The sequence below is a fragment of the Cupressus sempervirens genome, chromosome 2 (genome assembly GCF_028749045.1).
Source record: "Cupressus sempervirens isolate cs-2001-9-10 chromosome 2, ASM2874904v1, whole genome shotgun sequence".
Lineage (NCBI taxonomy): Eukaryota > Viridiplantae > Streptophyta > Pinopsida > Cupressales > Cupressaceae > Cupressus > Cupressus sempervirens.
The window spans coordinates 772599452-772627319 of record NC_143119.1 but is presented as its reverse complement, the minus strand read 5'-3'; the positions used below and the strand labels follow the sequence as shown (position 1 = coordinate 772627319).

Here is a 27868-nt window from a genome sequence, read left to right as displayed (position 1 = left end):
GTGAGAGTTGAAAAGAGACCGCAATAAGCAAGTATGGTTGTTGCTGACTTTGACTAATCATGCCACAATTTGAAGTTCAGATCAGATACAAGTGTAATGCCTTTAATCACTAATTCTGAGGAGAACAATATCGATATTGGAATTGCAAATAAGCATGAACAAAGAATGCACCCATTGGTGACTTCCAAGTAGAGAAGGTGTTAATCATTCTGAGATTCAATATCTATGTATATACATGAGATGATGTATCCTTGTTATGAATATTTCTCGCAGTGTCACCACGTCAGTATTGATATGCAAAACTTAGATTGAAATCAATGAATGCTCGGTGGTGGGTGGCAACTACATGAATGGTGGTCTACATTCTTTGAGAACAGACAAGGAATTTTTTTTCATGTGGAAGTCCACCACACATAGGAAGAGTCAATCCTACAACAATATATCGCGTCGAAAGAAGAAAGTATGCTCGTATTCAAGAACAGAAAAGTCTTGCTATCCAAATACGCAATTGAGTTTTAACCTCACAAAATTAGGAGACTGTCCCATCGAATATGGAAGCTATTGATTGGAAAATTGTTTGCAGTCCCGATATCGAAAGGAGATATTAAAGGGAGGAAGCACGTCAAAAAAAAAAAATCCCTAGCATCGTATAATGACACTTTGGAGGATGTAAAGGAGTCAAACCCATATCTTAAACATATGAACATGGTCAAGAGAAGACCTCTCATCCACAATGTCACATGCAATAGAGATAAAGGAACCCTTCGCAAATGAAGTATAGCTTAAATGAAAATATATAATCTATAAGAAGGAATAATTCCCTATACAAAAGGACATAAGACATGGGCCCTACATGTCATGTAAAGAAGAGAAGTGAGATTAGCATGTAGTACGAGATCTGACTATGCACACAGATGATGAAGAAGCCAGTCAAGGAGAGTGCACAGAAGAAACATTGGGCACCAAGCGATAAGTATATCATTACTAACAATAATAATTTGGTAGTTATATTAAATGAGATGTCATAACCGAAGAGTGATTAAGGTTTGGGGTACCGGTCACTTTAAAAGGTTTTTTATTTTTATTTTTTTTGTTTGAAATATTTTCTTTAATTTTCTTATATAGATATATGGTAAATATATATGGGAATTCATAATGAATTCATTTATTCTATATGAAGATATAAAAGGAAATAAGAATTGTGAGGAGAATATGTATACAAAATATTAAAGTATATATATAAGATTGAATATATATGCATTAAATATTTATCTATGTTATATACTGAAATGATCTTATATTATTATGCAAACTATTATTGTAGTCTCTCTCTTATTTTTATAAGAGCTGTAACATCCGGATTTCTCAGGTCTAAATTAACATCTAACATAAGTATAGAATACAGTTATAACTTTGATTTCATAAGAAGGTAGTTACATCATTCATATTCATGTGAAGAAGATTTACCGTTAAAGTCAGTTAAACAAAAATTTCTTAATTAAATACTTGAAATACTTTTTAATGAAATTGCTCCAGAAGTTGAAATCACATACCTCAGAAAAACTGAGACTAAAAATTATCTAAGTATGCTTTTGCAACCACCCGAGTTAGTCCACAAATACACTATAACAATTTCTCAAATCGACTACTATCTCAAAAATCATTTGATGAATACAACTAAATACCACTATAACTTAAATTAGGGCATCACATATCATTTTACCAATTAGGGCATCAATTACCATCGGTTCATTTAGGGCTTCTAATACCGCTTTACCACTTAGGGCTTCTACATCCATGGATTCAATTTAGGGCTTCCGCGACAACAGTTTTAATCTAGGGCTTCCACGACCATTGATTCAACTAGGGCTTTCGATAACACAGATTCAGTTAGGGCTTCCAATACCACTGTATCATTTAAGGTTCCAGCTGTCAGATTATCAATTAGGGCTTTGGATTTCTGTTCCTTCCGATTACTTATCTATGACAGTTTCTCAAGATTAGATAAATACTTATATTCAATATTCATTTATATGAAAGTAAATGATGATAACAATGAAATACTTCAATTTAATCTTACCTTCTCATAAACAAAAATGATAATACTGGTTTCCGATAAACAATTGAATGCATAGCTTATCTCTGTCTGACTCATGTCCGGCATCTAATGAGAAAGGCCCTCCTTACCCGGAATTCACAGGGAACATCATTCCATCCACTGGGCATCATGATATATAACACACAATACGACTTGGCAACAGGAGATCACCATAACAGGAATATGCATGAGCTATTAATTAATTCTTATTAAATGATAAATATTGAAATGTCTTAACTGATAATGGTTCATAGTAACGATGATTCCTTTCTCACACCTCATCACCCATCTTCTTGGCTACACAGCCGAGTGAGTCTCAGGTATCCGGAATTCTCAGAGCAAACGGCTCTATCAATTATTCAAGAAGAATTTCTACATTCAGGTTTTTGAACCACTACTATTTGAATTCATAAATGATGTTTAACTACAAGGATAATTGATGAAGATCTTTAATGAACTCTATATAATGCAAAGAACCAATAGCAAGATAATATAATTTAATCTCATTCTAACAATACGTAGTCAACAATGGTCATGTTTCCAAATCCGGAAAAATCAAAACATCATTCCAATGCAATATCCTTATTTTATCTCTGTTATTAATCTTCTTAAATCCAAATCGTACACATATAACAATGTTAAGGAATTTGGCTATACAGGTCATACATGAATCCAACTCTTATCAAAATTAGAACTGGGCATCTTTATGTCATAAACAATTAACAAAAATCTAGTTACAAAAAAGGATTTGAGGAACAGTATCCAACTGATTCATTTTTAAGAAATGATTTATTCAACGTACATGAGCGGTTGAAGAAAAAATTGCACTCTAATTCAAAATCACAATATAGTCCTGCATAAAAGAAAACTATCATTACACAGTCTTGAAGATGTCAGTACTAGTAAGCCACTTGGAAACTATCTCTAAGAATCAAAGAGTTATTGATATGGAAAGTACGACTGGAAAGGATTAAGGAAAACGGCACTATGGGTAAGGTATTCTATACTTATGCTACAGACTCAGCAACTTAAATACAAGGTAATGCATGATGTCATTAATTAATGGTATAATTATATATTTCTACTTCCACCCTTTTGCATTCAAATGGAAACACAAGCTATCATAACATGAATTTCGACATCTCAATCTCCCTTACTACTGTTGCTACCATAAGGAAGGAAAGAATCTGAGAACCCACGGATAATTTAGAGTATTCAACATACTTGGTTTGTCATGCAAAGGACTAGCAATAAAATATAAATAAATAAGATGTAATCAGGGCCTTACGTGACTCCAAAAGATTTGAAAGACCTACAGTTGATTTAAATCTGGATTTCTGAGCTATAACCAGTGGCAAATATTTCAAGGAAGTTCAGCAACATGAATTCATTCTCTGAGCTCTGTTATCTTTTGGGTCACCCGCCATAATGACTTGGAATGCTGAAGTCGAATGAATGCTACGGTGATGGAAACAAAGAAATATAAAAGAGCCTGACTCTACAGCTTCATTAGTTACAAGAATCCTTTTGAATTCCTAAGATGACTATTGGAGTTCCAATTATTAAATTGACTATTGGAAAGAACTGGAAGATTAAAAATTCGAATATTATAATAATATTATTATTATAATTTGAACATTATTATAATGTACAACAATTAAATTATCAAAAGATAATGGTGCCAAAACATTTAATATTTAAAAGCGTGTAGTTAAATATTTATTAAAAATAATTCAACGAAGGATAAACTAAAATCTTTTAAGATACGTTTTATTTTTAGACTCAATTATTTTAATTAAAATTATTAAATAACTCATGCGAATCCTGCAGATGTATCATTTCAAATCGCTAGGTCCTCTACCTGTCTACTCAATGATGGTGGCACCCTGCCTAATCCTTTTCTAACAATGTTTCCACCTCTTCGGCATGCTCCCTGCAAGAATTTTCTCCGTAATTAAATTATAAATTATATAACCATAAATAATCATAACAATTAACCTTTCATCCTAATTCTATGAATTCGCAATTAACGATCAACTAACATGTCATCTGCACTTGAAATCATAATGACCAACTAACTTACCATTTCGCCAGATTATATCAAATTAAACTATCAACTGACTTCATGTGAACCTCAACATTTGTATTCCAAGCTAGGTCAAAAATTGGGATGTAACAAGAGCTATGTGTCTTGATATTTTCCTCTAAGAATGTTATTATAGGCAGAGGAAGATTGAGATTTAGAGGGAGCTTGACATTTCATTATGGGCAACCTTGAAAGAAAGGGAGCGAGATAGAGGATATGATTTAGTCAACCTTTGGTGATCTTAATCATATTGATTCTGAGGAAGTAAACCAGGATAAGATTGATTCTCTAGTGATCAATAAGTTGCAGTCAAGAGCACTGTGATTCATACATCATGAACATGTGTTTCTAATGGGCCAACCCCATGTGTACATCATGAGGAAGTAACAACTTCCATATGATGATCACTTGTATTTGGAGAAGTTGTAAGGTGGCGATCTTACAATAACTTGTATTATGAGATTAAACAAATTGAGTATATGGTGAATGTCATACATCTCAACATTCTGGGAGGCCATTACTCTGAGTATTTGGTGAATATCTCTGATATTTTGGGAGACCAATACTCTTGATATCAAATGTGATATCAAAACCTTTTGAGTATTTGGTGAATATCTCTAATATTCTGGGAGGCCAATACTCCTGATATCAAATATGATATCTAAAACTTTTGAGTACTTGGTGAATATCATTGATATTTTGAAACGCCAATACTCTTGATATCAAATGTGATATCAACCCTTATTTGGGTACTTGGTGAATATCATTGATATTCTGGGAGGCCAATACTCATGATATTAGATGCGATATCAAAACATTTTGAGTACTTGGTGGATATCGAATGTCGATAATCTGGGAGACCAAGACTCATGATATCAAATGTGATTTTCCATACCTATTATTACCGATGAAGTAATACATGTCATGTGGTTATCCTCCTAGCTAAGAGGGAGTGTTAATGATTTTGTAGCTTTAGTAGGATAAACCTATGAGATCAAAGAGAAATTTATATATATATAAAATTAAAATTTTCATTATATTAATAGACATGTCCCATGAAAGGACATGTCTCTTCTTGGTTTATTCCTCATACAAATAAGAGATTGCTGCAAATTGGAAATCAGATACCAAACAGTATGGCAGTGCTTAGTACATTTGCAGCGATCCCTAAGAATCTAACATAAACCTTGAGACAATACTATTGTAGATATATATACATATATATTTATTATATGTGAGATATAATATATATATATATATTTATATGAGATATAAATTTATATATATGTACATATTATTATGTGAGAGAAATTAATATAATAATAATTCATGGAAATTATACATATATATATATATATATACACACATAAAGCTATAATTAAAATTTATTATTATATTTAACAAATAGACATGCCCCATGAATGGACATGTCTCTTCTTGGTTTATTCTCAATATATAAATGTAAGGGGTTGCTGACTTTGGAAAACACATACCAAAATATCAGTCACTGCCATTACATTTGCAGCAATCCGAAAATCCAATAAGTGGTGGTTCTGGTGGTTAAGGTAATTACAAGGATTTTGGTACAGGTTCTGAAAATGAAAGACAGGCTAGGGAGACACTAAGAGATCTTGCATATGGTCAGCACCATGTTGCTGATGTTTTGCAGCAGTTGTCTGAGACTTTGCAACGCATTTCTCTCCAAGACGTAGCAAGGATAGAGGCACTAAGAGTGTTTCAATTAGTTCTCATAGGTCTATAGGTGATGACAGGGTTGAGCATATAGGTACTTATGATAGGCCACAAGGACCTACCTTCTAGAAACCTGAGTCAAATGTGGCGAGTATTGACATTGAGGTTGCACCATTTGTTGATGATGTGGTGGCCCATTATGCATAAGTGGGATGCTTTACCATGGGCCATTAAGCATAATTTGAATTTTGATAGATTCCTGACACAAAAGAGAGAGCACACTAGAGGTAGGGTTTGATCTGACATGAGATAGAGACCTAGACAGGGTGACTTGAAGCAAGCAACCAGCAAGATGACCTTGACTCACTTTGATGGCAAAGGGAAGGTTATAGCAATAGCTTGGTACATAAGCTCAACACTTATCTTTATTTGTGTCCCATGACTGAGGATGCCATTTGCTTTGTTGTGTTGCACTTATATGGGATATCCCACAACTGGTGATACCATGGGTTAGCATCATTGCACCATGGTCAGATAGTATCCTACCAGGAGTTTGTTGATAGACTAGTAGAGAGGTTTGACAGGAAAGACCTTGGAACTGAATAAAGCATGCTTATATACATTATAGAACGTTAGGATATAATGCTTGAGTTAAATAATTTAAATTGAGAGTTCACATGAAAGCCGAAGTCAAACTAACAATCAAAACCCAAACATCAATACTATGGGACAGCCAAGGGACACATTTCCGAGTTTCCAAGTTTTTGGGACATCCCCATTTCTAAGAAGAGTAAATTTATTTCAGGGATGCATCCCCAAGTAACACACATCTATTCCATTTATTTAGTCAATTTTTCAATTAATCTGATTCCTCTCCAAAACCAAGATTTCTTGAGCTGGGCCCGTCTTGAGAAAAAAGTTGATATTCAACAATGAGCTCTCAAAGCTGTTGAGTGATTTGGAAAGTAATCATATCGCTGAGATTAATAATGAGTCATCCCCATTTAGATGTGTTCATTAGATAAATGGCTGCATTACTCTTGGTCCTCCATTTAAACCTGTTTAAATATAAATAATAAGCCAACTCTAGCCCTTGTTCAATTGTGAAAAAATAGATTTTGCCTCACATGCCAAGAACAAACAGTCACCTGGAAACTTGAGTTCAGGAACTTGAGTCACATCCCTGTACACATATTTCCTGACAGTTATGCACGAAAGATTTCAGACAGTCAATGAGAAAGATAATCTGACTACAAACTATTTGAGAGTAAATAAACAAGGACAGCACAAACAAATAAATATCTGGAATAGAGCCTTCTATAAACAGTCATTGACGACCTGCAAGCCTTTAATCCTCCTGGTCTAGTTTTAATTGCTATATGTATTCTGCCCTGAAGAGTAATCATAGATTACATAAACACTACAATGTCATAGACTCCGGCATTTAAAACTAGGTAGGTTTTGCAAATTTGTCCTGTATAAGAACTATGTTGAAACCATAGTTTACAGACTTGGACTTGGAGAGTACTCAACAAGCCCAAAAAATTTAACTCGGCAAAAACTTGGAAACTTAGAACTAAAAATTAAAATCTCTTACAAAAACATATTTTCTGTAAAATTCAATTATTAAATGTATTAAATTAAAAATTGACATCTTAAAAGAGAAAATGCATGGTTTTATAACAAAAACGGCATGTGGAAAACAAATGTTAACCAGCATTTTACCTGCATCGACATTTTTACCCATGATTTTTTGTGTCTATAAAAATGTGAGAGTTAAACTTGTGAGTCCTTGCCCAACAAAAAATAAAAGAGAGTACTTGGCAACTCAGGGAGTACTCAGAATGTTTGCAAACTATGGTTGAAAGTTGAAACCATCTAAACTCTATACAAAAAACAAATAATATCTTATCCAGCAAGAACACTTATCACAAGAGCACAACCATCTGTTATATTTTACAGTTCAGGATGTGATAAAGGAAGATTAAACTGGTGTATTCTAGCTTCCATCCCCATAACTAAAGATCTTCTGCTGAACTTCCAAAAAGTTATTTCATTTTCTAACAATCAAGACTTTATTTAATAATTAATGATATACAACTTCAAATTTCTGGAAACGAGGTGAAGCATAAATCTAGAAATGCAGCACCTTACAGCCAAGTCCTCTATAACACATTTCACCAAATTTTGCTAAGTGGCAACAAGAGAAAACTATATATGTCTGCCCACAAGCTTGTGGCATTTATATGATGTGCCTACCTACTACTGACAATCTACTATGAGGGTGTGTGGACTGAAAACATTGAATGTGATTAACCACACCTTAATGTCCCTGTGAATCACTGGGGGCCTTAGATCACCCAAATACCTCAAAATATCCAGTACCTGTAACATCATCCCCAAAAATTTAAAATATCCAGTACCTGTAACATCAATATAGTCTGCTGCAAATTCATGGGAACATGGTAAGGAAACATGTAAGATATAACCAATCATTGACACTGTTAATATTTTTCCTTACCTTTATGGCAATCTCCTTGATTTCCTTTTCAGATGCATGCCAGCCACTTTGTACAAGATCTGCCAAAGATTTTCCACTAGCAATTTTTTGAACAATGTAAAAAACACGATCTCTATCAGTATCCACCTGTGAAACATACATTGTGTTCTATCAGTTGAAAGAATTGTAAACATCTTGTATTTCAAAGTTTGAGAATTGGTTTTTGCAGTACAATGAAATTCAGTATATGATCTCAAAGCAACAATGATAAAAAATAAAAATAAATCTAGTATTGAGATCCAGTTTAACATTCAGATGGACTTCAAACCTTTATATGTCAGCATGAGGATATATTATTATATATGAAGTCCCTTCAACTTAGTAAATGATGAATATATTCCAAATAGAGCCCAGACATAAGAAAAACGTCAGATGAAAGAATATCTTATCTTTAAAAGAAGTTTGAGAAGACCTGAAAATTTTGAACTCTTGTTGATGCCCAATTAACTACCTTTAAAGATTAATATGACTGTGAGTTATAAAACTGAAAATTCTAGTACTCAACACACCTTTAATAGAAAAATGCATTACTTATGCTTGTGGAAGCTGAAAGGGATAGAAAAGGTCCAAGTGTACCCTATATTCTTGAGCACAATAATCTGGATCCTTGAAAAAGAGATGCAATTGATGGCTAGAGCCTAGAACTATAAACAACCATCATGATCTCATACTCAAGGCCAACAAGAAGAAAGAAATGGAAGTTCGTCAAGTGGTAGGCAGGTATTTCTTTGTGTTTATTTATCAGATCAATCCTTCCTGTCAGAATTCACCACTAGACTGCTTGTGGCCCAAACCTCCTCCACAGTGGAAGAATTTGATGGGCCAACTATGGAACTGAAGCTGATCCTGACCTAAACAAGTTTCTCTATTGGAAATTTGTTCAGTGCTCCCCTTGGGATTTGTGACGAGGGTTTAACTACCTCCTGTGTACTATAATTTGAGTGGTTGTATCGGGCATTGATAGATCAATCTTTTGTTGCAATGGCAACCCCACTCTAACAAGTGGTATTAGAGCTTGGTCATAGGTTTGAATCCTCAAACCCTTGGGTAACGCTGCGGGGGAGATTGTTGGAAATTTGTTCAGCACTCCACTTGAGTTTCATGACAAGGGCTTAACTGCCTCTTGTGTACTATAAGTTGAGTGATTGTATTGGGCATTGATAGATTGGTCTTCGGTACAATGTCAACCCCACTCTAACATTCTCCTATGCTGAACAATGACTATTGGGCATTGATAGATTGGTCTTTGGTACAACGTCAACCCCACTCTAACATTCTCCTATGCTGAACAATGACTAACTTCTAATCATCATGGCTTACCAAGGGTGGTAAGAAAGGTTGTGCATCCCTAAAGATCAACAAAACCCCTCAAAACCATACCAGACTATGGAATAATCCTATGCCTTTTGCTCCATGTTAAACAGTTTGCCAACCTCCTAGATTCTATAGAGGTAGTTGGGAGTTTTGATTGGATAGTGATGAATGTGAATGGAAATCTACCCAAGATGAGATAAAATAAGATAAAATTATTAATGTCCAACAACAGACCACAAATGGGTCTAAGGGATTGAAAAGTGTGCAACAAGGACATAGCCAATAGTGGCAGCACCAGACGGTGTCCGCAGAAAGAACAAAATAGGAAAGCCAAAGGACAAAACAAGAAAAACCTAAGTAGTCTGTCAACCGACTGGATTGTCGTTGGTGTTTTTGTAGCCGACCGGGTGATTGTCGTCAGTGTTTCTGTAGCCAACGGAGTGATTGTTGTCGGTGTTTCTGTAGCCAACGGAGTGATTTTCGTCGATGTTTCTGTATTCTGTAGCCGATGGGTAAATAGTTTGTAGCGGACATAATGTTTGTGGCCGACGGACTCCTTCAGGAAAGTTCAACGAATAGTATTTATATCCCGTCTAGAATCATTGTATCTGATCTTCTATCATTCATCATTCATCTTATCAAGCATAATGTAATGTTCTGGCATATGCGAATAATCTAAGGAATTCTACTATTCATGTTCCATTGTCTGTATGCATTGTTTTAATTTACCCGTAAGGTAAACACTTGGCGTCGTTGCCTTATGAACCCGGAAGGTGGGAGGAATGAAGATTAATGCCAAATCAGCTTAACAAGGATCGAAATAAGGCCAAGGGAAAAGATGGAATCCGTACTGCGCAAGAGAATTTAATTCTGGCACAGCAAGCCGAACGTCGACGGAGATTTCAGAAGATCGCTGACGAAAACCGGAGCACGGAAGAATTGTTGGAGGAAACTCGGCAGCGGGTGGAATTGGTGGAAGAAGCACGGGAGGAGTTTTTGAATTTGTGTTCGCTGAGGGAAGAGGATCCAAACGGGAGAGCATCAACTCGCACAACTCGGAGTGCCAACAGAGCAAGAGCGTGGAGTGAATTCTTCGTCCAGGATATACTTCCACAGGGGACAATTTCAGAACACCCTTCTTCACCAAGGTTCGCAACTGTTGAGTCTAACGGTGTGGGAAAACAATCCGCCGGTGTGGGAGAACAGTTCGTCGATGTGGGAGACCAGTCCGCCAGTGTGGGAGTGCAGTCCGCCGGTGTCGGAGACCAGTCCGCCAGTGTGGGAGTGCAGACCGCCGGTGTGGGAGTGAAGAGCGCCAGTGTTGCAAGACCGAGCAACGCCTGTTTACAGAAACCAATCATGATGGCGGGACCAAAAGAGAAATTGCCGAAGTTTGATGGCAATGGTACGACCGATCCCATCTAACACTGCGAAACATATGAAACGATCTAGAGGGAAAATGGCATAACTGATGAAGATGACTGGATGAGACAATTTCCGGCAACCCTACGGGGCGTAGCAATTGATTGGTTTACTAGTATAGATCCACAGAAGCTAGACAGTTGGAATAACATCAAAAAGTAGTTTCTAGCCGAATTTCAACTGTTGCGTGACAATAATGAAATTGTTGCAGAAATCTTCAATACCAAGCAGGGGAAGAACGAAACTGTCCGCGTTTGCGCCAGGAAATTAAAAGATTTGATAAATAAAATGGAATGTAAGCCAGCAGACGGACTTCAAAAAAGATGGTTCGTGGAAGGCCTACACTCGAAGTTGCGGATGAAAATGAAAATTGTGCCACCGTCGTCATATACGGAAGCTTATAACAGAGCAAGGGACCTCGAAAGTGAGCTGAAGACAAAGAAAAAGACAAAGACTAGCTCATCTGATTCGGATGACGACGAGCTTGCCGGAGGTGATAGCAGCGACGATGAAGGCAACAGTAAGAAGGTTCATGCCCTACAGAAGGACATGATCCGCTTGATGGAGTTTTAAAACATGCAGAAGGAGCCAAAAAACAGTGAACTGTGTTGCACGAAGTGCAAGACCGACGGTCATACTAAAGGATCTTGTCCAAAGAATCAATTCTACGACATTTGTCAAATCATGGGTCATTCGACAAAGGAGTGCCCCTTTAACATGAAGACAAGAGGATCTCCGCAGGTGCTTCTTACACAGGAGGCTTCCCCATCGGGCAGTACCGGAAATACGAATAGCGTAGGTGCCACATTTGAAGGGTACAAGAATAATAACAGAGGGCAAAATAACAACAATGCGAACAATAACAATAATAATGAGAACCGAAATCAAACCCAGTATGATGCAAATAGACGGCCGATCGTTCAATGCTGAGCATGTAATTTGTGGGGTCATTTTGCACGGGATTGTACAGCGGCAAACACACCAAAATTATTATGCAGATGGTGCAAACCCGGCGACCATGAAGATGCCAAGTGCCCAAAGTCTGGAGTAAACTTGATCATTGTCGGCATGGATGAAGAGGAGGTTTTGACAATTACGCGGAGGCAAGCAAAACTGCCAGTGGAGGAAAAAAGAAAATTGGGAAAAGTGCAAGCGGAAATTGGAAAGGCATCGTTGGCAGGGACATCTTAGTTGAAGGACATCACCGGCACCTTGGCAAGTAACTTTGTAGAACAAAACATTGCACAGCAGATCTTACAAACGGAGATACCGGTCAAGATAAGTGACCTTCTCACAATGCCCCAGTTACGGACGGCCATTCTAAATCATACACCATTTTCGAAAGCAACGGAGGACACAGGAAGGGACAGTAGGGAAGTGACGACAAGAAACCCAATGCTTCTGGCACTCACGACGGGAAGACATCCGGCGGTCGTCAAGATGGGGATTTTGGGACATCTTCTGACAGACACAATTGTCGACGAAGGGTCCGGCGTGAATGTGTTACCGGAGGATACTTGGAAGAAGTTGGAAAAGCTGACGCTGTGGCCACCTACATTCTCGTTGCTCACAGAAGACTAGCACGAGATCAAACCGTTGGGAACTTTAAGGGCGCAACTAGTAACTATTGGAACACAACCATTTTTATTGGATTTCGTGGTCATTCCATTGAAAAGAAAAGGATATGATGCTATTCTCAGACGGACTTGGTTGGTGCAAGCAAAAGTAAAACATGATTGGAAACAAAATACCCTATCAATGGAGCGCAGAGGCAAAAGATTCATAATTGACCTGCACACACAAATGGTAGGTGAGGAGGCAGCAACATCAGACTCAAAAGGTGAAGGCGACAATGACAACAAAAGAAATGACAATGAAGGAAAGAGGAGAATGGAACGGACGACGAAGGAGTATTGACACTAGAAGGGGGATCAAATGATGACGACCTAGGCTCGATGAATGGCCTTTACCACTGGCAAATAGAAGACTACGAACTCTTTCCGAGTTGTAATATGCTAAGGGTCGACGAAGGTGAGAAAAAGGAGAAAAATGAGTGTCCGAAGGAATACAGAGAAGCAAATGACGCAAAGGAGGTTACGGCTGAAGAAGGGAAGGAAATACAATACAAACTCAGAAAAAAGAAAAATTCTATCGTCCGGTACACGATGAACAGACCGCACAAGAACAAAAGAATGCATTGCACCATAAAATTAGTTGAAGGGCGCCGACAACAAGGAAATAATCTAGATGCACAACGACCGTAGGCACAGTGGGCAACGCAGGTGACACAGAACAAATGTAAGGCGTGGCATGACAAACATCTCAAACTCAGCAAGTTTCAGTCGGGGCAGCTGGTACTCAAGTATGACAAGCGAAATGAAATCAAGCCGGGGAAGTTCAAAGTCAGATAGGTCGGACCATACCAGATCTGAGAAGTTGGTGACAATGGAACAATTAAATTGTCAACCTTGGATGGGGAAGAGATCCCTCAGGCAGTCAACCGGTCCAAATTGAAAACATATCGGGCCCAGAAGATTTCATCACCGTCGCTGTCGCCGTCGAAGAAGTCGTTGCAAAATGATCCAATGCTGTCACTGTCGCTGAAAAAGTCGTCACCGGATGATCTGAGAGCTCCTTCATCGTCATCGTTACAGAATGGCGACGCCTGGAGGCAAAATTGAGGTGCTGTTCAAAAAAATTTTAAAAATTAAAAAAATGAAGAAAAAAATTTTTAAAAAATTTAAAAAAAAAAAAAACAAAGAAACTGAGTGCTCCGCAGGCGTTTGTCCGCGGAAGGTTGCTCCGCGGGCAGCTGTCCGCAGAAGATGCCCCGCGGGCATATGTCCGCAGGCATATGTCCGTGGGCATCTGTCCGCAAAAGATGCCCCGCGAGCACATGTCCACGAGCATCTGTCCGCGAAAGCTGCCCCGCGGACACTGTCCGCGGCAATTGCTCCGCCTGGGAGTGCGTGTTGAGCTGGAGATTCAAAGTGCCGGGAGTGAGAAAGGTGTGTGGAGGATTGAAAAATTTTAGTTGGAGGTGTAGGAGGATTGGAGGAAAGAGGTGTGTGTGTAAAGCCTAGTAGCTGCATGAGAAGTGGAGGAGCTTTAAGAACAAAAATAAAAATAAAATAAAAAAACAACGAAGAATTGGAGCAGTTCGGAATGAGTAGCAGATGATGCCAAAGGGAAGGGGAAGCATCAATGGTTGCCAGAAAGAGTGTGGAATCGGCAGGAAATGACAGAAACAGTGTGTTCCATGCAGTTTTGTGTGAGTTTTGGAGTGCTAATTTGGTCTTGGCGCTGAGGGGCGCTGCCCCTCGGCCTCGCCCTGTATTGTGACAGGGAGCACACCTAGGGCACTGCCCCAAGACCCCGACCCCCGGGGGCGCTGCCTCTCGACCCCGCCGAGGGTGTTGCCCCCTGGACCCCCAGTCATTGCGGATATCAGTCGTGGGAGTCTGACCAGTTGAGAAGACTTGAAGCTGCTGCAGGCATGGAGTGTTTTTGTACCAGAGGCACTGGGAGTAGGTGTTGGCTGAGAGGCTGTCTTGGTGGAGGCATAGAGAGCTCGAGAGGAGTGGGTCATCCAGAAGGCAATACAGCGACACTTAGCTCAGTGGACCCAGTGTTGGAAGCAGAAAAAGCAGCACGAGTGGCTATCAAGGTCAGCTTGAGGAGACAGTATTGTGTTAGCAGAGGCTACAGATGTAACGGGATGAATGTGGAAGTGATGTGATAGAAGCAGATTTTTTTTGTTGTAGTCACTCTGTTAATTTATTTTGTTTGTTAATTTGTCTGAGATATTTTGTAACTGTCATCCGGAGACGACTTTTCTTTTTGGGGGGGATGATGTCAACCGACTGGATTGTCGTTGGTGTTTCTGTAGCCGACGGGGTGATTGTCGTAGGTGTTTTTGTAGCCAACGGAGTGATTGTCGTCAGTGTTTCTGTAGCCGACGGAGTGATTTTCGTCAGTGTTTCTGTGTTCTGTAGCCGACGGGTAAATAGTTTGTAGCGGACATAATGTTTGTGGCCGATGGACTCCTTCAGGAAGGTTCAGCAGATAGTATTTATATCTCGTCTAGGATCATTGTATGTGATCTTCTATCATTCATCATTCATCTTATAAGCATAATGTAATGTTCTAGCATATGCGAATAATCTAAGGAATTCTGTTGTTCATGTTCTATTGTCTGTATGCATTGTTTTAATTTACCCGTACGATAAACATACTCCTCACAATCCAGTCGGTTGACATACTCCTCACGGGCTAGAAGAAGTTCAAAACGAAAAGATATAGTCCTAGTCAGAGGTGTGTGTAGCCCTCGCGTAGTCTCAAGGAGTCGTTGAAGAGAGGGTGATGATGTCAAGTGTACCCTCTACGAGGCCTCCCAACCCTAGTGTGACCCAAAGCATGGTCGAGCGACCTCTTTGTCCCCTGGGCAGGAGACTTGGAGCTGAAGGAGGTGATGAGTTGGTCTAAACTTTGTCTCAGTGGGAACTCGAGTTCAAGAATATAATAACAAAGTTACATGGCCTCCTGGAGATAAAAGGAAAGACACCATTGATCAATTATTTGAAAAAAGAAGATAAGCTCCTACACCCCCTGAACAAGCAATAGAATGTCCCCCTGATCTCATAGTAGATGGGCCAATGAAAAACAAAGTGGGTCTCTATCTCTACCTCCCCAAGAATACAGAGTCGAAAAATCTTTTCCTCTCTGTCAATGTGATGGTTTGTCTATACATAGCCAATGAGAGCCCACTATAGAGGATCCCAAGGAGATGCCAAGTGCATGAGTCTAGCAGCGAGTGAGGTACTGAGGGCAAACAATGATCCCATCTTGGATATCCATGTAGTGCTCACCATAGAAAGTTGTCCTTGGGCAGAGCCTCTCAGGAGGGTTACTCCAAGTCATGATGATGTACAATCTATAAATGTCAATCCTAATGTGCTCCTTACTGAGAGGGAAGGATATGAGTTGGGGCATTACATATTTTTGTGATTTTCTTCTGATCCCACACTCTTTCTGGCAACTGCTTGTGTTTTACTACCTGTTTATGTCTTCCCCTTCCCTTCGACATCATACATTAATCATTTTGAACAGTTTTGATTTGTCGTCATTTTTTTATTTTTTTTGCTCCTCGAAAGATGCTTGCAAAACCCTCAACCAAAATCAACCTCTACTAGTGCATGCTCGTACGACGGCCTTTGCAATCCTGAACAAACAAATTCCTCTTGCTGTACTTCCTCGATGTGTGGCCTTAACCTTTTCTTACCAGCGTATGGTGTTTGACTGTTCCACTAATCTCCCTGAAGAAGTCGTATGGTGAAGGCACGTACAGTTGAGCCCTTTAATTGCCTGATTTCCGTACGCTAGTAAACTTCCAGTGGTTGCGTTAAATATAATAACTTGGCCTCTACTTCTTTGGACGTCGTACGGTTTTAAAGTTACCTCCTCGCCTTACTTGTTGTACGCTATATCCCTCCTTCAAATTGGTCGTACGGTGCTTTTAAAGGTTGCAAGTTTCTTTGTTAAAGTCCGTATAGGTATGAGTCTTTACCAAGGCCGTACAGTGATTTGCAAGACTTTCGTACGGTGCATATCAGGTGCACTATAGTCAACGTACAGTGCCCAACATAGAGTTTAATCCTTCAAAATCTGTACGGGTATGGGGGTCTTATACAAAGACCGTACGGCTACTGAAATTTTCGTACAGGGTCTCTCAAGAGCAGACTTTTCCAATAACTCTTTTTTTTCTTTTTTTTCAAAATCAATTGTTTATCAACGGGGGACTATTCCCTTCATGATAGATTTTTAACTTTGACCCCTTCAACATGTCCGGTACTTCCTTCCCGTCAAGCGTCCATAACTTCATCACCCCATTATCACCAACTTCCCGTATCTTGTATGGTCCTACCCATTTGACTCTGAACTTTCCAAGTTTGATTTCATTCCATCCACCATACTTCAACACCAGCAAGTTTGATTTCATTCCGTCCGCCATACTTCAACACCAGCTGCCTTGGTTGGAACTTGTTCAGTTTTAGGTGTTTATCATGCCATGCTTTGTGCCTGTCCTGTGTTACCTCCACTGCCCATTGTGCCTGCAATCATCGCTCATCAAGTTTATTTAAGTTACACGATCTCTCCCTCCAGTTGTCCATATCGCCCAGTTTGTGCCCGAAGCTTAGTACCACGGATTCCATCATGTGATGTCCCCTTCTAGCTAGAGACATCACTTTAGCTGGTCATTAGCCTATCAGAGACCCTCGTAGGCTAATAAGATTGGATAGAGGGTCACCTTGGTGTGGAGATCCTCCAAGGACCAGAGCAGAGTACTCTTCTGGGTTGCCAAAGTTTGTTTATGATGACTTTTGCTTTGAGTTTGGCTTGGTCAGGCTATTTTTAGCAGTTTTGGAGTTATAAAGATAGACCCCTGCTATTTTTAGAAAAGGAGTATGGTCATATGCAATTCTATCATGTTAGCTCCCAGTCCAAACGACATTCAAAAATGTTGAGTAATAATGGAGATATTAATGTTTATTTAGTTAAAATAAACATTATTGGTTTTGAGCCTATATTGTTAAGTTATAATATATAACTTAAGTGAGGGTCATGATATCATAAAAGGGGCCATTGTTTCAATTAATTGTGGGTCCAAGCTTATGGAAAAATTAAAAGGGATTTTCTAAGTTTTAATGTAATAACATTTTTTTTTATGTAATTATTATATCTTTTATCCCACATTGAGCGTGGAGACTCATTCTAGAGTTGAGGAGTCCTTATAAACAAACCTTGTCTTCCTTCAAGAGCAGGTTATGAGAATTGCTTAAAAACTTTGCCTTGTGGAATTTCTTGAAGTTGTGGCAACAAGGGTTTCTACAAGTTTGAGAAGAATTCAGACTGTGGAGAACGTAGTATCTTCAGAGTTGATGCAATTTGAGGGTGTGAAATATCACTTGAATTTTGCCTGTGAGTTGACTTCATTCTGGAGTCAATATTGTGTTTTAGTAGGAAAGAATTGGATGAATCTGTTTACAGGTTGGAAGGGGTTATAACAGCAGCTACAGTGCCGTGAATAGTGCGCTACAGTGTCGTGACCAGTGCGCTACAGTACCGCGAACAGTAACATGCTACAGTGCCGCCGTGAATAGTGTGCTACAGTGCTGTGAACAGTATAGTGCTACAGTGAATTAAAAATCAAAGATTTAATATTGCGATTTTTGATAAGCGCTGCCTAAGGAGGAAGCAACCAGCAGCGTGGTTGCGTATTAGAGACAAAAATCAGGTTTTTTTCAACTATTAATGATGATGTTTTTAATGTATTCTTCCAACAATAAGTATTGTACATACATTAGGAGCCATCTGAATAAATGAATTTGATTAGCATTATAATCAGATTTGAGTTATAATTTTAGGTAAGATTAGTTTTCAATATTTGTATTTTCTTTTCATCAACTCAAAAACCCAAAAACAGCTTAAAACATTCAAAAACAAACCAAAAACAATCAACACACCCAAGGAAACAAACAGTGATCAGCGTAGAGCCTATTTGGGGTTCTTACACATCAGCTGCCCCTCCTTGTCGTCAATAACTGTATTTTTTATTTTAGGACCTTCACTCCGTACTGCTGAAGCTTTTATTAAACCCTTCCTCTTTGTTTCCTATATAGACCGTACGATGTGTTTTCCTTGCTACCGGCACCTTTCTAGTAAATTCGTGGTGCGTTGTAACCTTTTCTTTCTGCGCGGTCCGTTCACTATGTTCCATGTGGTGGAATCTTTCATTTTTCTGGGTTCAGACTGTATGTTCTTCCTTTCAGCTTTTGTCGTAATTGCCTTTCCTTCTTCCACTTCTCTATATTCCTTCGGACATTCATTTCCCTCTTCTTTCTCACTTTTGTCGACCCTTAACATATTACAGCTCGGAAAGAGCTCGTAGTCCTCCATCTGCCAATGGAAAAGGTCGTTCACCGAATCCAAATCATCATCCCTCGATCCACCTTCCAACCGTAGGACTCCTTCCTCATTGGGTTCCAATCATTGCTTCCCTTCATCCTCTTCTTTGGAATTAGATGATACGGCTTCTTCGCCCACCATTTGTGTGTGTAAATCAATAGTGAATCGTCGTCCCCTGTTTTCCATTGATAGTGTATTCTTCTTCCACTCATGCTTAACCTTTTCTTGTAAGAGCCATCCCCAGCCTAAAATGGCATCATATCCTCTCCTCTTCAGCGGGATGACGACAAAATCGAGTAGGTACGACTGTGTTCTGATTGTTACTGGTTGTGCCATTAGGACTCCCAATGGTTTGAGCATGTGTTGGTCAATCGTGAGCAATTGGAAGGTAGGTGGCCACAACATCAGCTGTCCCAACTTCTTGCAGGTATCTTCTGGTAGGACGTTTACCCTTGAACCTCTGCCCACAATTGTGTTTGTCAGAACAGTTCCTAGAATTCCCATCTTGACGACCACCAAATGTCATTTGGATGTGAGGGCTAGTAGCATTAGGTCCGTTGTACTTGCTCCACTTTCCTTCTCCCTTTCATCCACTGTACTTGCTCCACTTTCCTGCTCCCTTCCGTGTTCTCCTGGTAGTTTAGCAGCTGGAGCGATGTTTGTGAGTGTCGATCGGAGTTGAGGCATTGTGAGCAGCAGATCATGTATTTCGATGGGTACTTCAGTTTGTAATATCTATTGTACAATATTTTGTTCTGCGCAGTTTCTTGCTGAGGTACCAGTAGTGTCTTTCAAGTGTGCTTTCTCTGCCTGCGTTGTTTTCTCAATTTCCGCCCGCACTTCCTCTAATCTCTTCTTTTCTTCCATCAAGTCAGGGTACAGTTTCGCTTGTTTCCGTGTCATTGCCAAAACCTCCTCTTCGTCCATTCCGATGGTAATCAAATTGACTCCTGATTTTGAGCATTTGGCATCTTCATGATCTCCCGGACTGCACCATCTACATAACAACTTTGGTCTGTTTCTCGATGTACAATTTCGGGCAAAGTGGCCCCACAAATTGCATGTTCAGCATTGAACCATCAAACATCCATTCACATCGTACTGAATTCGATTGCGGCCCCCATTATTATCGCCAGTATTGTTGTTTTGCCCTCTGTTATTATTTTTGTACCCTCCCGCCGTGGCACCCTTATTACTAGTGTTTCCGCTCCCTCCTAATGCGGAAGCCTCCTGGGTCAGGAGCACTTGTTGAAGTACTCTTGTTTTCATATTGAAGGGGCATTCTTTTGTGGAATGTCCCATGATCTACCAGATCTCGCAAAATTGGTTCTTTGGACAGGATCCCTTCGTGTGACCTTCTGTCTTACATTCTATGCACCATAGCTCGTTTGCCTTCGTCTCTTTCTGCATGTTCTTAAATTCCTTCATCATCCGGATCATATCCTTCTGTAGAGCTCGAACCTTCTTGCGTCGTCATCAGAATTGGATGAGCTACTCTTCTTCTTTTTTGTTTTCTACTCACTTTCTAAGTTCATCGCCCGATTGTATGCTTCAGTGTATGACGATAGCGGCACAATCTTCATTTTCTTCCATAACTTTGGGCGTAGTCCTTCAATGAACCATCTCTTTTGCAGTCCATCTGTCGGCTAACTTTCCATCTTGTTTGTTAAGTCTTTTAATTTTCTGGCATATACTCGAACTATTTCATTCTTTCCTTGCTTTGTGTTGTATATCTCTGCTACGATCTCATTGTCGTCGCGCAACAATTGAAATTCGGTGATAAATTCCTCTTTAACGTTCGCCCATGTAGTTAATTTCTAGAGATCCGCATTTGCAATCCAATCAATTGCTACACCCCTTAGGGTTGCCAGAAATTGTCGGACCCATTCATTTGTATCTGTTATGCCATTCGCTCTCCAAATTGTTTTACATGTTTTACAATGTCGGAATGGATCGGTTGTTCCATCACCATCAAACTTTGGCAACTTTTCCTTCGATCTAACCATTACTATTGGAGTTGGAGGTACTTGTTGCATACCTGCGCTACTGTTCTGAACTGTCATGCTATTCTGCACACTTGCATTGTTATTAACACTCGTGCTGCTCTGCACACCTGTTTTATTTGTAACAGTTGTTTTATTTTCGACAGTCGTGCTATTTGGTGAAAAAGGATTTTCGTCAAGCGAAGCTGTTCGTTTCGGAAGTGTATCTCGAACGAAGAGTTCACTCCATGCTCGTGCTCCCATGACACTCCGAGTCATTCGAGTTAATCCCCTTTCGTCTGGATTCTCTTCCCTCGGCGTATGCAGGTTAAGAAATTCCTCCCTTGCTTTTTCCACCAAATCCAACCCCTGTCGAGTCTCTTTCAGCAATTCCTCAGTGCTTTGGTGTCCGTTGGCAATCTACTGAAACCTTCACCTACGTTCGATCTGTTATGCCAAAATTAAATTCCCTTGCGTTGTGCGTATTTCATCTTTTTCCTTCAGCTTGTTCTTATTTTTGTTCAACTGATTCGGCATTAGTCTTCATTCCTCTGCCTTTGTTCCAAGTCCATCGGGCAACGGCACCAAATGTTTACCGCATGGGTAAATAGATTAATGCATACAGACAATGAAACAAGAATATGTAACAGCAATACTCCTTTTATTATTCACGTATGCCAAGAGATTACATTATGCTTATGATGATGATTACAATGATCTCGGAGGGTGTATATATACTTTCCGAAGAACCTTCCCGAAGGGCTGCTGGCTATATAACAAGAATCTTCCCAAACGGGGCAATCGGCTACACAATATTTACTGGTGACATACATCTTGTCAGCTCCACAATATTTACCAACGACATACATCCTGTCGGCTACACAATATTTACCAATGACAAACTTCAACAATCCGAACGTGAGACTCCCAATACTCCCGCAGTTACTATTGGCGATGACTGTAAGGCTCTTGATTAATGTTATTGGCTCCACAGGTCTGTTGCACTACGCATGGGTGACTGAACAGTCCTATTACACTCGGCCTAAGGTAACCCAACTCCCCTTGGATCTGTATCTTGGTCTATTCTGAAGCTACTGCCTGCTATATTGTTGCCGCACATTATCACCATGGAGTAATTCTACATTTACCATCTCTTGTAACTGGTATCTCACCCTTACACATTCGCACACGAGATGGATATTGATCCCATGACTTTCCAACTAATATAAAGGAATGACAAGTAACTCCACCCTTAACTGAGTTACCTCTAAAGTAGGTATCCAGTGAAACAATATGTAATCTCCAATTTCGTACCTGATCTTGACAATCTTAGAAGAGATACTGGGGCTACGTCCAGTCTCCAAAATCTTCTTAAGGGGTTTCGTCCTTAAGAAATCCAACCACATTAAAGCAACCTTTTTCTTTTATTGAATAATATTATATTTCATGGTGTCAATCCCAAGCAAGCTCACTACTTTTATAACCTTGATATGAGGGGAAATACAAACTACTATAGAAAGGCTCCTCAACTTAAATATTTCCCCAAACGAAACCAAATAAATTCCTGTGACTGGTTGGCATCTTTTAGATGAATGTTGTTAGCCTATCCGGATGGAAAGATAGACCAACAAGGCACCATAAAGGCCTAGTGCGGAGAAGGGGACATTATAGTCCTCCCTTCCCAAGATTGCTTGCCCTCAAGCAATCTCAGTGCCGGATGCTGTAGGATTGATTCACCCTCCGAAGTGGCATCTTCATATGGAAAATCTCTCCAACGAACTAAATACTCCCTAATGGACCTGTTATGCAGCTTCCTCTCTATAATCTCAATCACCACAACTAGAACCAAAACTAGTTTCCCTTCCATATCAAGTGGGGGCAATCCAACAGAAGGCACAACATGCTAACCAATTGCCTTCTTGAGGCAAGATATGTGAAAAACATTATGGATTTTCTTGTCATCTGGCAATTCCAGCACATAAGCAACCTTGCCAACCCTCCCGAAAATGCAATAGGGGCCATAAAATCTAGGCTGAAGCTTTTCGGATCCACTCTTCTTCAAGGAGCTCTACCTGTAAGGTTGGAGGCGAAGATAAAACATGTCACCTAACTCAAAACTCCACTCTGTCCGGCGGCGATCAGCATACATCCTCTGTTGATTTTGAGCCTGTAGGATGTTCTCCCGAAGAGATCGGAGAATGTCCTGCAAGTCTCATATCCAATCTCTAGCTAGTGGTGCTTTGCTGTTCTGTAAGGCCAGATCTACGAATGATAGTGGCTCGTTGCCATAGAGAGCTCGAAATGGTGTCATCCGGATAGACATGTGATAGGAGTTGTAGCAGTACTACCCTAAATATAACCATTTAACCCAGGCACTCTATTGCCCTACTACATAGTTCCAGAAATGACCCTCCACCCATTTATTTACTATCTCAATCTACCAGTCCGTTTGTGGGTGGTAACTTGTGTTGGGTGTCAATTTCGTACCTGCCAATCTAAATAATTCTTGCCAAAAAGTGCTGAGAAATTTTCTATCCCTGTCACTCACAATGGTCCAAGGTAGACCATGTAGATGAAAAACCTCTTGAAATAATAACTCGGCTACCTAAGAGGCTGACCAGTCTGCCGCTATAGCATAGAAATGAGAAAACTTAGTCAATTTGTCCACAACTACAAAACTGGAATCTCTTCCCTGAACTCTTGGCAATCCTGTAATAAAGTCCATGGAGATACCCTCCCATTTCTAAGTTGGAATAGGAAGAGGCTGTAATAATCCAGCTGGGAACTCGTGCTCCGACTTGTTCTACTGACAAGTCTGGCATTCTTTGACATGTTGAAGGACATCGTCTTTAAGGCCCTTTCATGAAAACCTTTCTCTAACCTGCCTATAGGTTTTGAAGAAACCTAGGTGTCCAACTGATGGCGCATCATAAAGGGCATTCATAATTTTTACCTTGAGCTCAAACTTGGGCATGAGGTAGATCCTCTCCTTATAAAAAATATATCATCAATTACCTTGTACCTATTGTCCTAGAGTTGCCCATCCATGATCTGACAAGCTTGAGTATTCTTAAAATACTCAACTAATAACTAGGACTTCCAATCTGTTGATATCTCTAAAATGGCACAACACTCTACTACTGAAGGTCTCATGGAAATAGCATCAATAACTATATTGTTCTTACCCTTAAAATACTCGATATCAAAATCATAGGCCTGAATCTTGCTGACCCACTTTTGTTGTCTTTCATTCAAATCCTTCTACTCTAGGAAATATCACAAGCTATTGTGGTCTATCTTAACCGTAAATTTTCCACCCATCAAGTACTGTCTAAACTTGGTTAAAGCGTGCATAATGGCTAGCATTTCCTTGTTATAGGTTGAGTACAATCTCTCACTGTCCTTGAGCTTCTAGCTCTCATAGGCTATCGAATGCCTATCCTGCATCAGAACTGCGCCAATTCCATTCCCTAAAGCATCACACTCCAAGACAAAACGATAAGAGAAATCGGGAAGTGCCAAAACCGGGCATGTGCTCATCACTTTCTTGAGCTTATCAAAGACTACCTTTGCATCATTCGTCCACCTAAATGCCCCTTTCCGTGTGAGATTAGTGAGGGGAGTTGTTGTCTGAGAGCAACCTCTAGCAAACCTCCTATAATAAAAGTAAAGACCAAGGAAGCCTCTCAAATCTAATACGTTCCTCAAAGGGGGCCAATCTAGGATTCGTTGTATCTTTCCCTGGTGTACCTTAACCCCATCTGCACCAATCACGTGTCCAAGGTAAAGAATCTCAGTGAATCCAAACTCACATTTTGATTCCTTTGCAAACAACGAATGCTCCTCCATAATGCTAAGAACCTCATCTAGGTCTTGCAAATGCTCCTCCCAAGTCCTGCTAAAAACAAGAATATCATCAAAGAACCCCAACATGCTCTTGCACAATTGCTTTTTAAAAATATGGTTCATACATGACTAAAATGTGGTCGGTGCATTAGTGAGCCCAAATGGCATAACCAAAAACTCAGTGTCCGTAGTGGCATCTGAAGGTTGTCTTATGCACGTCCTCCTCACGTACAAATATTTGATGGTACTCAGATCAAAGATCTATCTTCGAGAAATAGACTGCCCCATGTAGTTCATCTAATGACTCATCAATGCAAGGAATATGGTACCTATTCTAAATGGTCCTCTTGTTGAAAGTATGATAATCAATACACATGCGAAGAGTAATATCCTTCTTCACCAAAACTACCAAAGAAGCAAAGGGGCTCGAGCTGGGTCTGATGTGTCCCATATCTAAGAGCTCCTTAATCATCCTTTCTATTTCCTCTTTATAGTGCCTAGGGTAACGATAAGGAGTGGTGATGACAGGCTTGGCGCCCTCCTCTAACTCAATGATATGCTCAAACCCTCTATCTGGGGGAATACTTGTGGATATGTCTTCAAAAACTCTCTTATGCTTATCAAGCACCAGCTGAATATCACAATGAAACTGCTGTCCTGAGCCTAATGTAACCTTACAAGAGATGAAACAATGCACCACCCACTCAATGTCATCATGCATCATAATAGCCTCCATCCTGTGAGTTGAAATCACTCTGGGTTCACCCTCTGGCATGGCCTTGAGAATCACTTATTGACTATCCTGTAAGAATTCCAACTACATCTTACCATGATCAACTATATTCCTGCCAATAGTCTGCAACCACTACCTACCTAACATGGCATCTAATCCATCCAAATCAACAACATAGAAATCTGCCTCGAGAAGATAGTCATCAAAGTGAATTGAAAGCCTTGGCACTTTCCCTGTGCACCTTAATCTATCACCTCCTGCTACCCTAACTTCAAACTTGGGTATATCATCAACCTGTAACCTTCTCTCTGATACAAGGTGTGTGCTTATGAAATTATGTGATGCACCTGTTTCTAAAAGGCACACAATACGTTACCCTCTGACCATGCCCTTCAAACGAAAGGGATGACAAGTGGGATTGGTAGAAAGGGAAGCTATGATAGGGGACTATCCAGGATTGGATTCTTTCTTCTTTGTCTCCTTCACGGGGTTTGAAAAGGCCTTCTAGTACTTCTCATTCCAGATCGGTTAGACACTGCACCAGTCTCTCCAAGCAGCGACAGTCCTACAGCGGTTCTACAGGGTATTCTAAGACTTTGGATCATTCACAAGTTTACCCCTCTATTGCTGATTTCTTTATGACAAGGAAGGACCCTTAGTCCTTACCTTGTCTTCTCTCTTGTTTTATTTCTTGCTTTTGTTTCTTCGTAGTCACCGTTTGGTGCTTCTGCTTTGGCCGGCTCTTCTATTTGTATGCCCAGTCCCATAAACCTTATTGGTTTTTCGTGGACATTAATATTATTATCTTATCTTCCTCTCTTTAGGAGGTTGCTCCTCACTTCCTCATCACTATCATCAACATTGCTGCCTCCCTGTTGCTCATTCTCATCTTCCGAAAGAACCTCAACATAATGTATTTTACCCTTGCCAAGGCATCTGTAATCCGGTGTCCACGACTCCCTACAAGTGAAGCATAGCTTCTTCCTCCTCAATTCATTCCATGTCTCATAGTCCAACCTGGGGGGGGAATTCTTTTGTTGAATCTTGTTCTTCTAAATCGAAGTAGACCCCTTATAAGATTTATTAGGAGGTTGCAGTATCGAAGAAGGTGAGTCCAGATCATGTGCGATCTTAATAGCATCATCCAAGGTGTCTGGTTTAAGGACCTTGACCAAACCTCTAAATCTGTCTTGTAAGCCCTCTATGAACAGCATTACCTTATGCTTTTCTGTTATATCCAGAACTATAACCGAGATTCATTGAAACTCATCAATGAAGTCATCTAAAGAACCACCCTGTCGCAATTGTGTCCAATCCCTGAAGTAGACCTCAATGTCCTTCCTATCAAAACAAGTGATCAACTTAGAGTTGAAAGTCTCGTAAGATGTAATGAGACCATGATCCTGGGTGACTAGCCCATGATGCTAACAATCATATGTTGCTACCTCTAAATGCATTGTGGCAAATCTAATGGCTTATATTTCCGACATGAACTTGAGTATCACGTAGGTGTCTAGCTTGTGAATCCAAACTCTAACGGATGTTTTACTGCTGCCATCAAAAATGTGGAGGGATAACTTGTTCATAGCGTGCTTCAAGTCTCTATTCTGTGCCCTAGGCCTCCTGTCCTGTTGTGTCCTTTTTGACTCCCTTTTTTTATACATGTATTGAATAAAGGTCAAATTCTGCTTAACCGGATCAGGGAACATATCCCATTCATCATACATAGCCATAACATTATCCAAAAGTAAGCTTGCTGCCGCAGGTTGGGCTACCTCTTCCTGGGCATTATTCTCAGCAAAAATGGGCATCTTGGCTTGTCAGTGTTCCGTGTGGGGGCCCTAGCAGCCCGAGGTGATCCTGCCACACTAGCACCTCCACTGTGATGACTCGGTGCTCTCCTGTGTATCGGAGCTAGCTGCTGTGTAGTACCTGTAAGCTGTTGAAGTGCTATAGCAATGATATCTTGTCCATCTCTAATAACACACAAGGTTCCCTTACTTCCCGTTCTTGTTCATTAGCATCATGAGCCATTTGAGTGACCTGTACCTTTTCGGCTTGTTCAACCTGTATGCTTGTCTCAAAGGTTAACTCCTCATCAACTGTATAACTGCCCTCAATATCAATCTAGTCTAAGGATCCTACTTGTTCAAGTCGGATGTGTCTAAAA

General features: G+C 40.0%; 1 protein-coding gene across 4 annotated transcripts in view; it reads right to left on the bottom strand.

The window, feature by feature from the left end:
- The window catches only part of LOC149575745 (uncharacterized), a 241306-nt gene that overhangs the window by 124848 nt on the left and 88590 nt on the right, over positions 1-27868 (bottom strand). For 3 of the 4 annotated variants that reach the window (XR_016360224.1, XM_089815534.1, XM_089815535.1), the window contains 2 exons: positions 8398-8523; positions 8199-8261 (listed from right to left, as the gene is read on the bottom strand). Coding sequence is in view for 3 of the 4 variants with exons in the window: in XM_089815534.1 (XP_089671660.1) it covers positions 8199-8261; positions 8398-8523 (189 nt within the window). In the remaining variant the exon portion in view is untranslated. The remainder of the gene's footprint in view (positions 1-8198; positions 8262-8397; positions 8524-27868) is intronic. The other variant, XM_089815536.1, reaches the window with a different exon arrangement.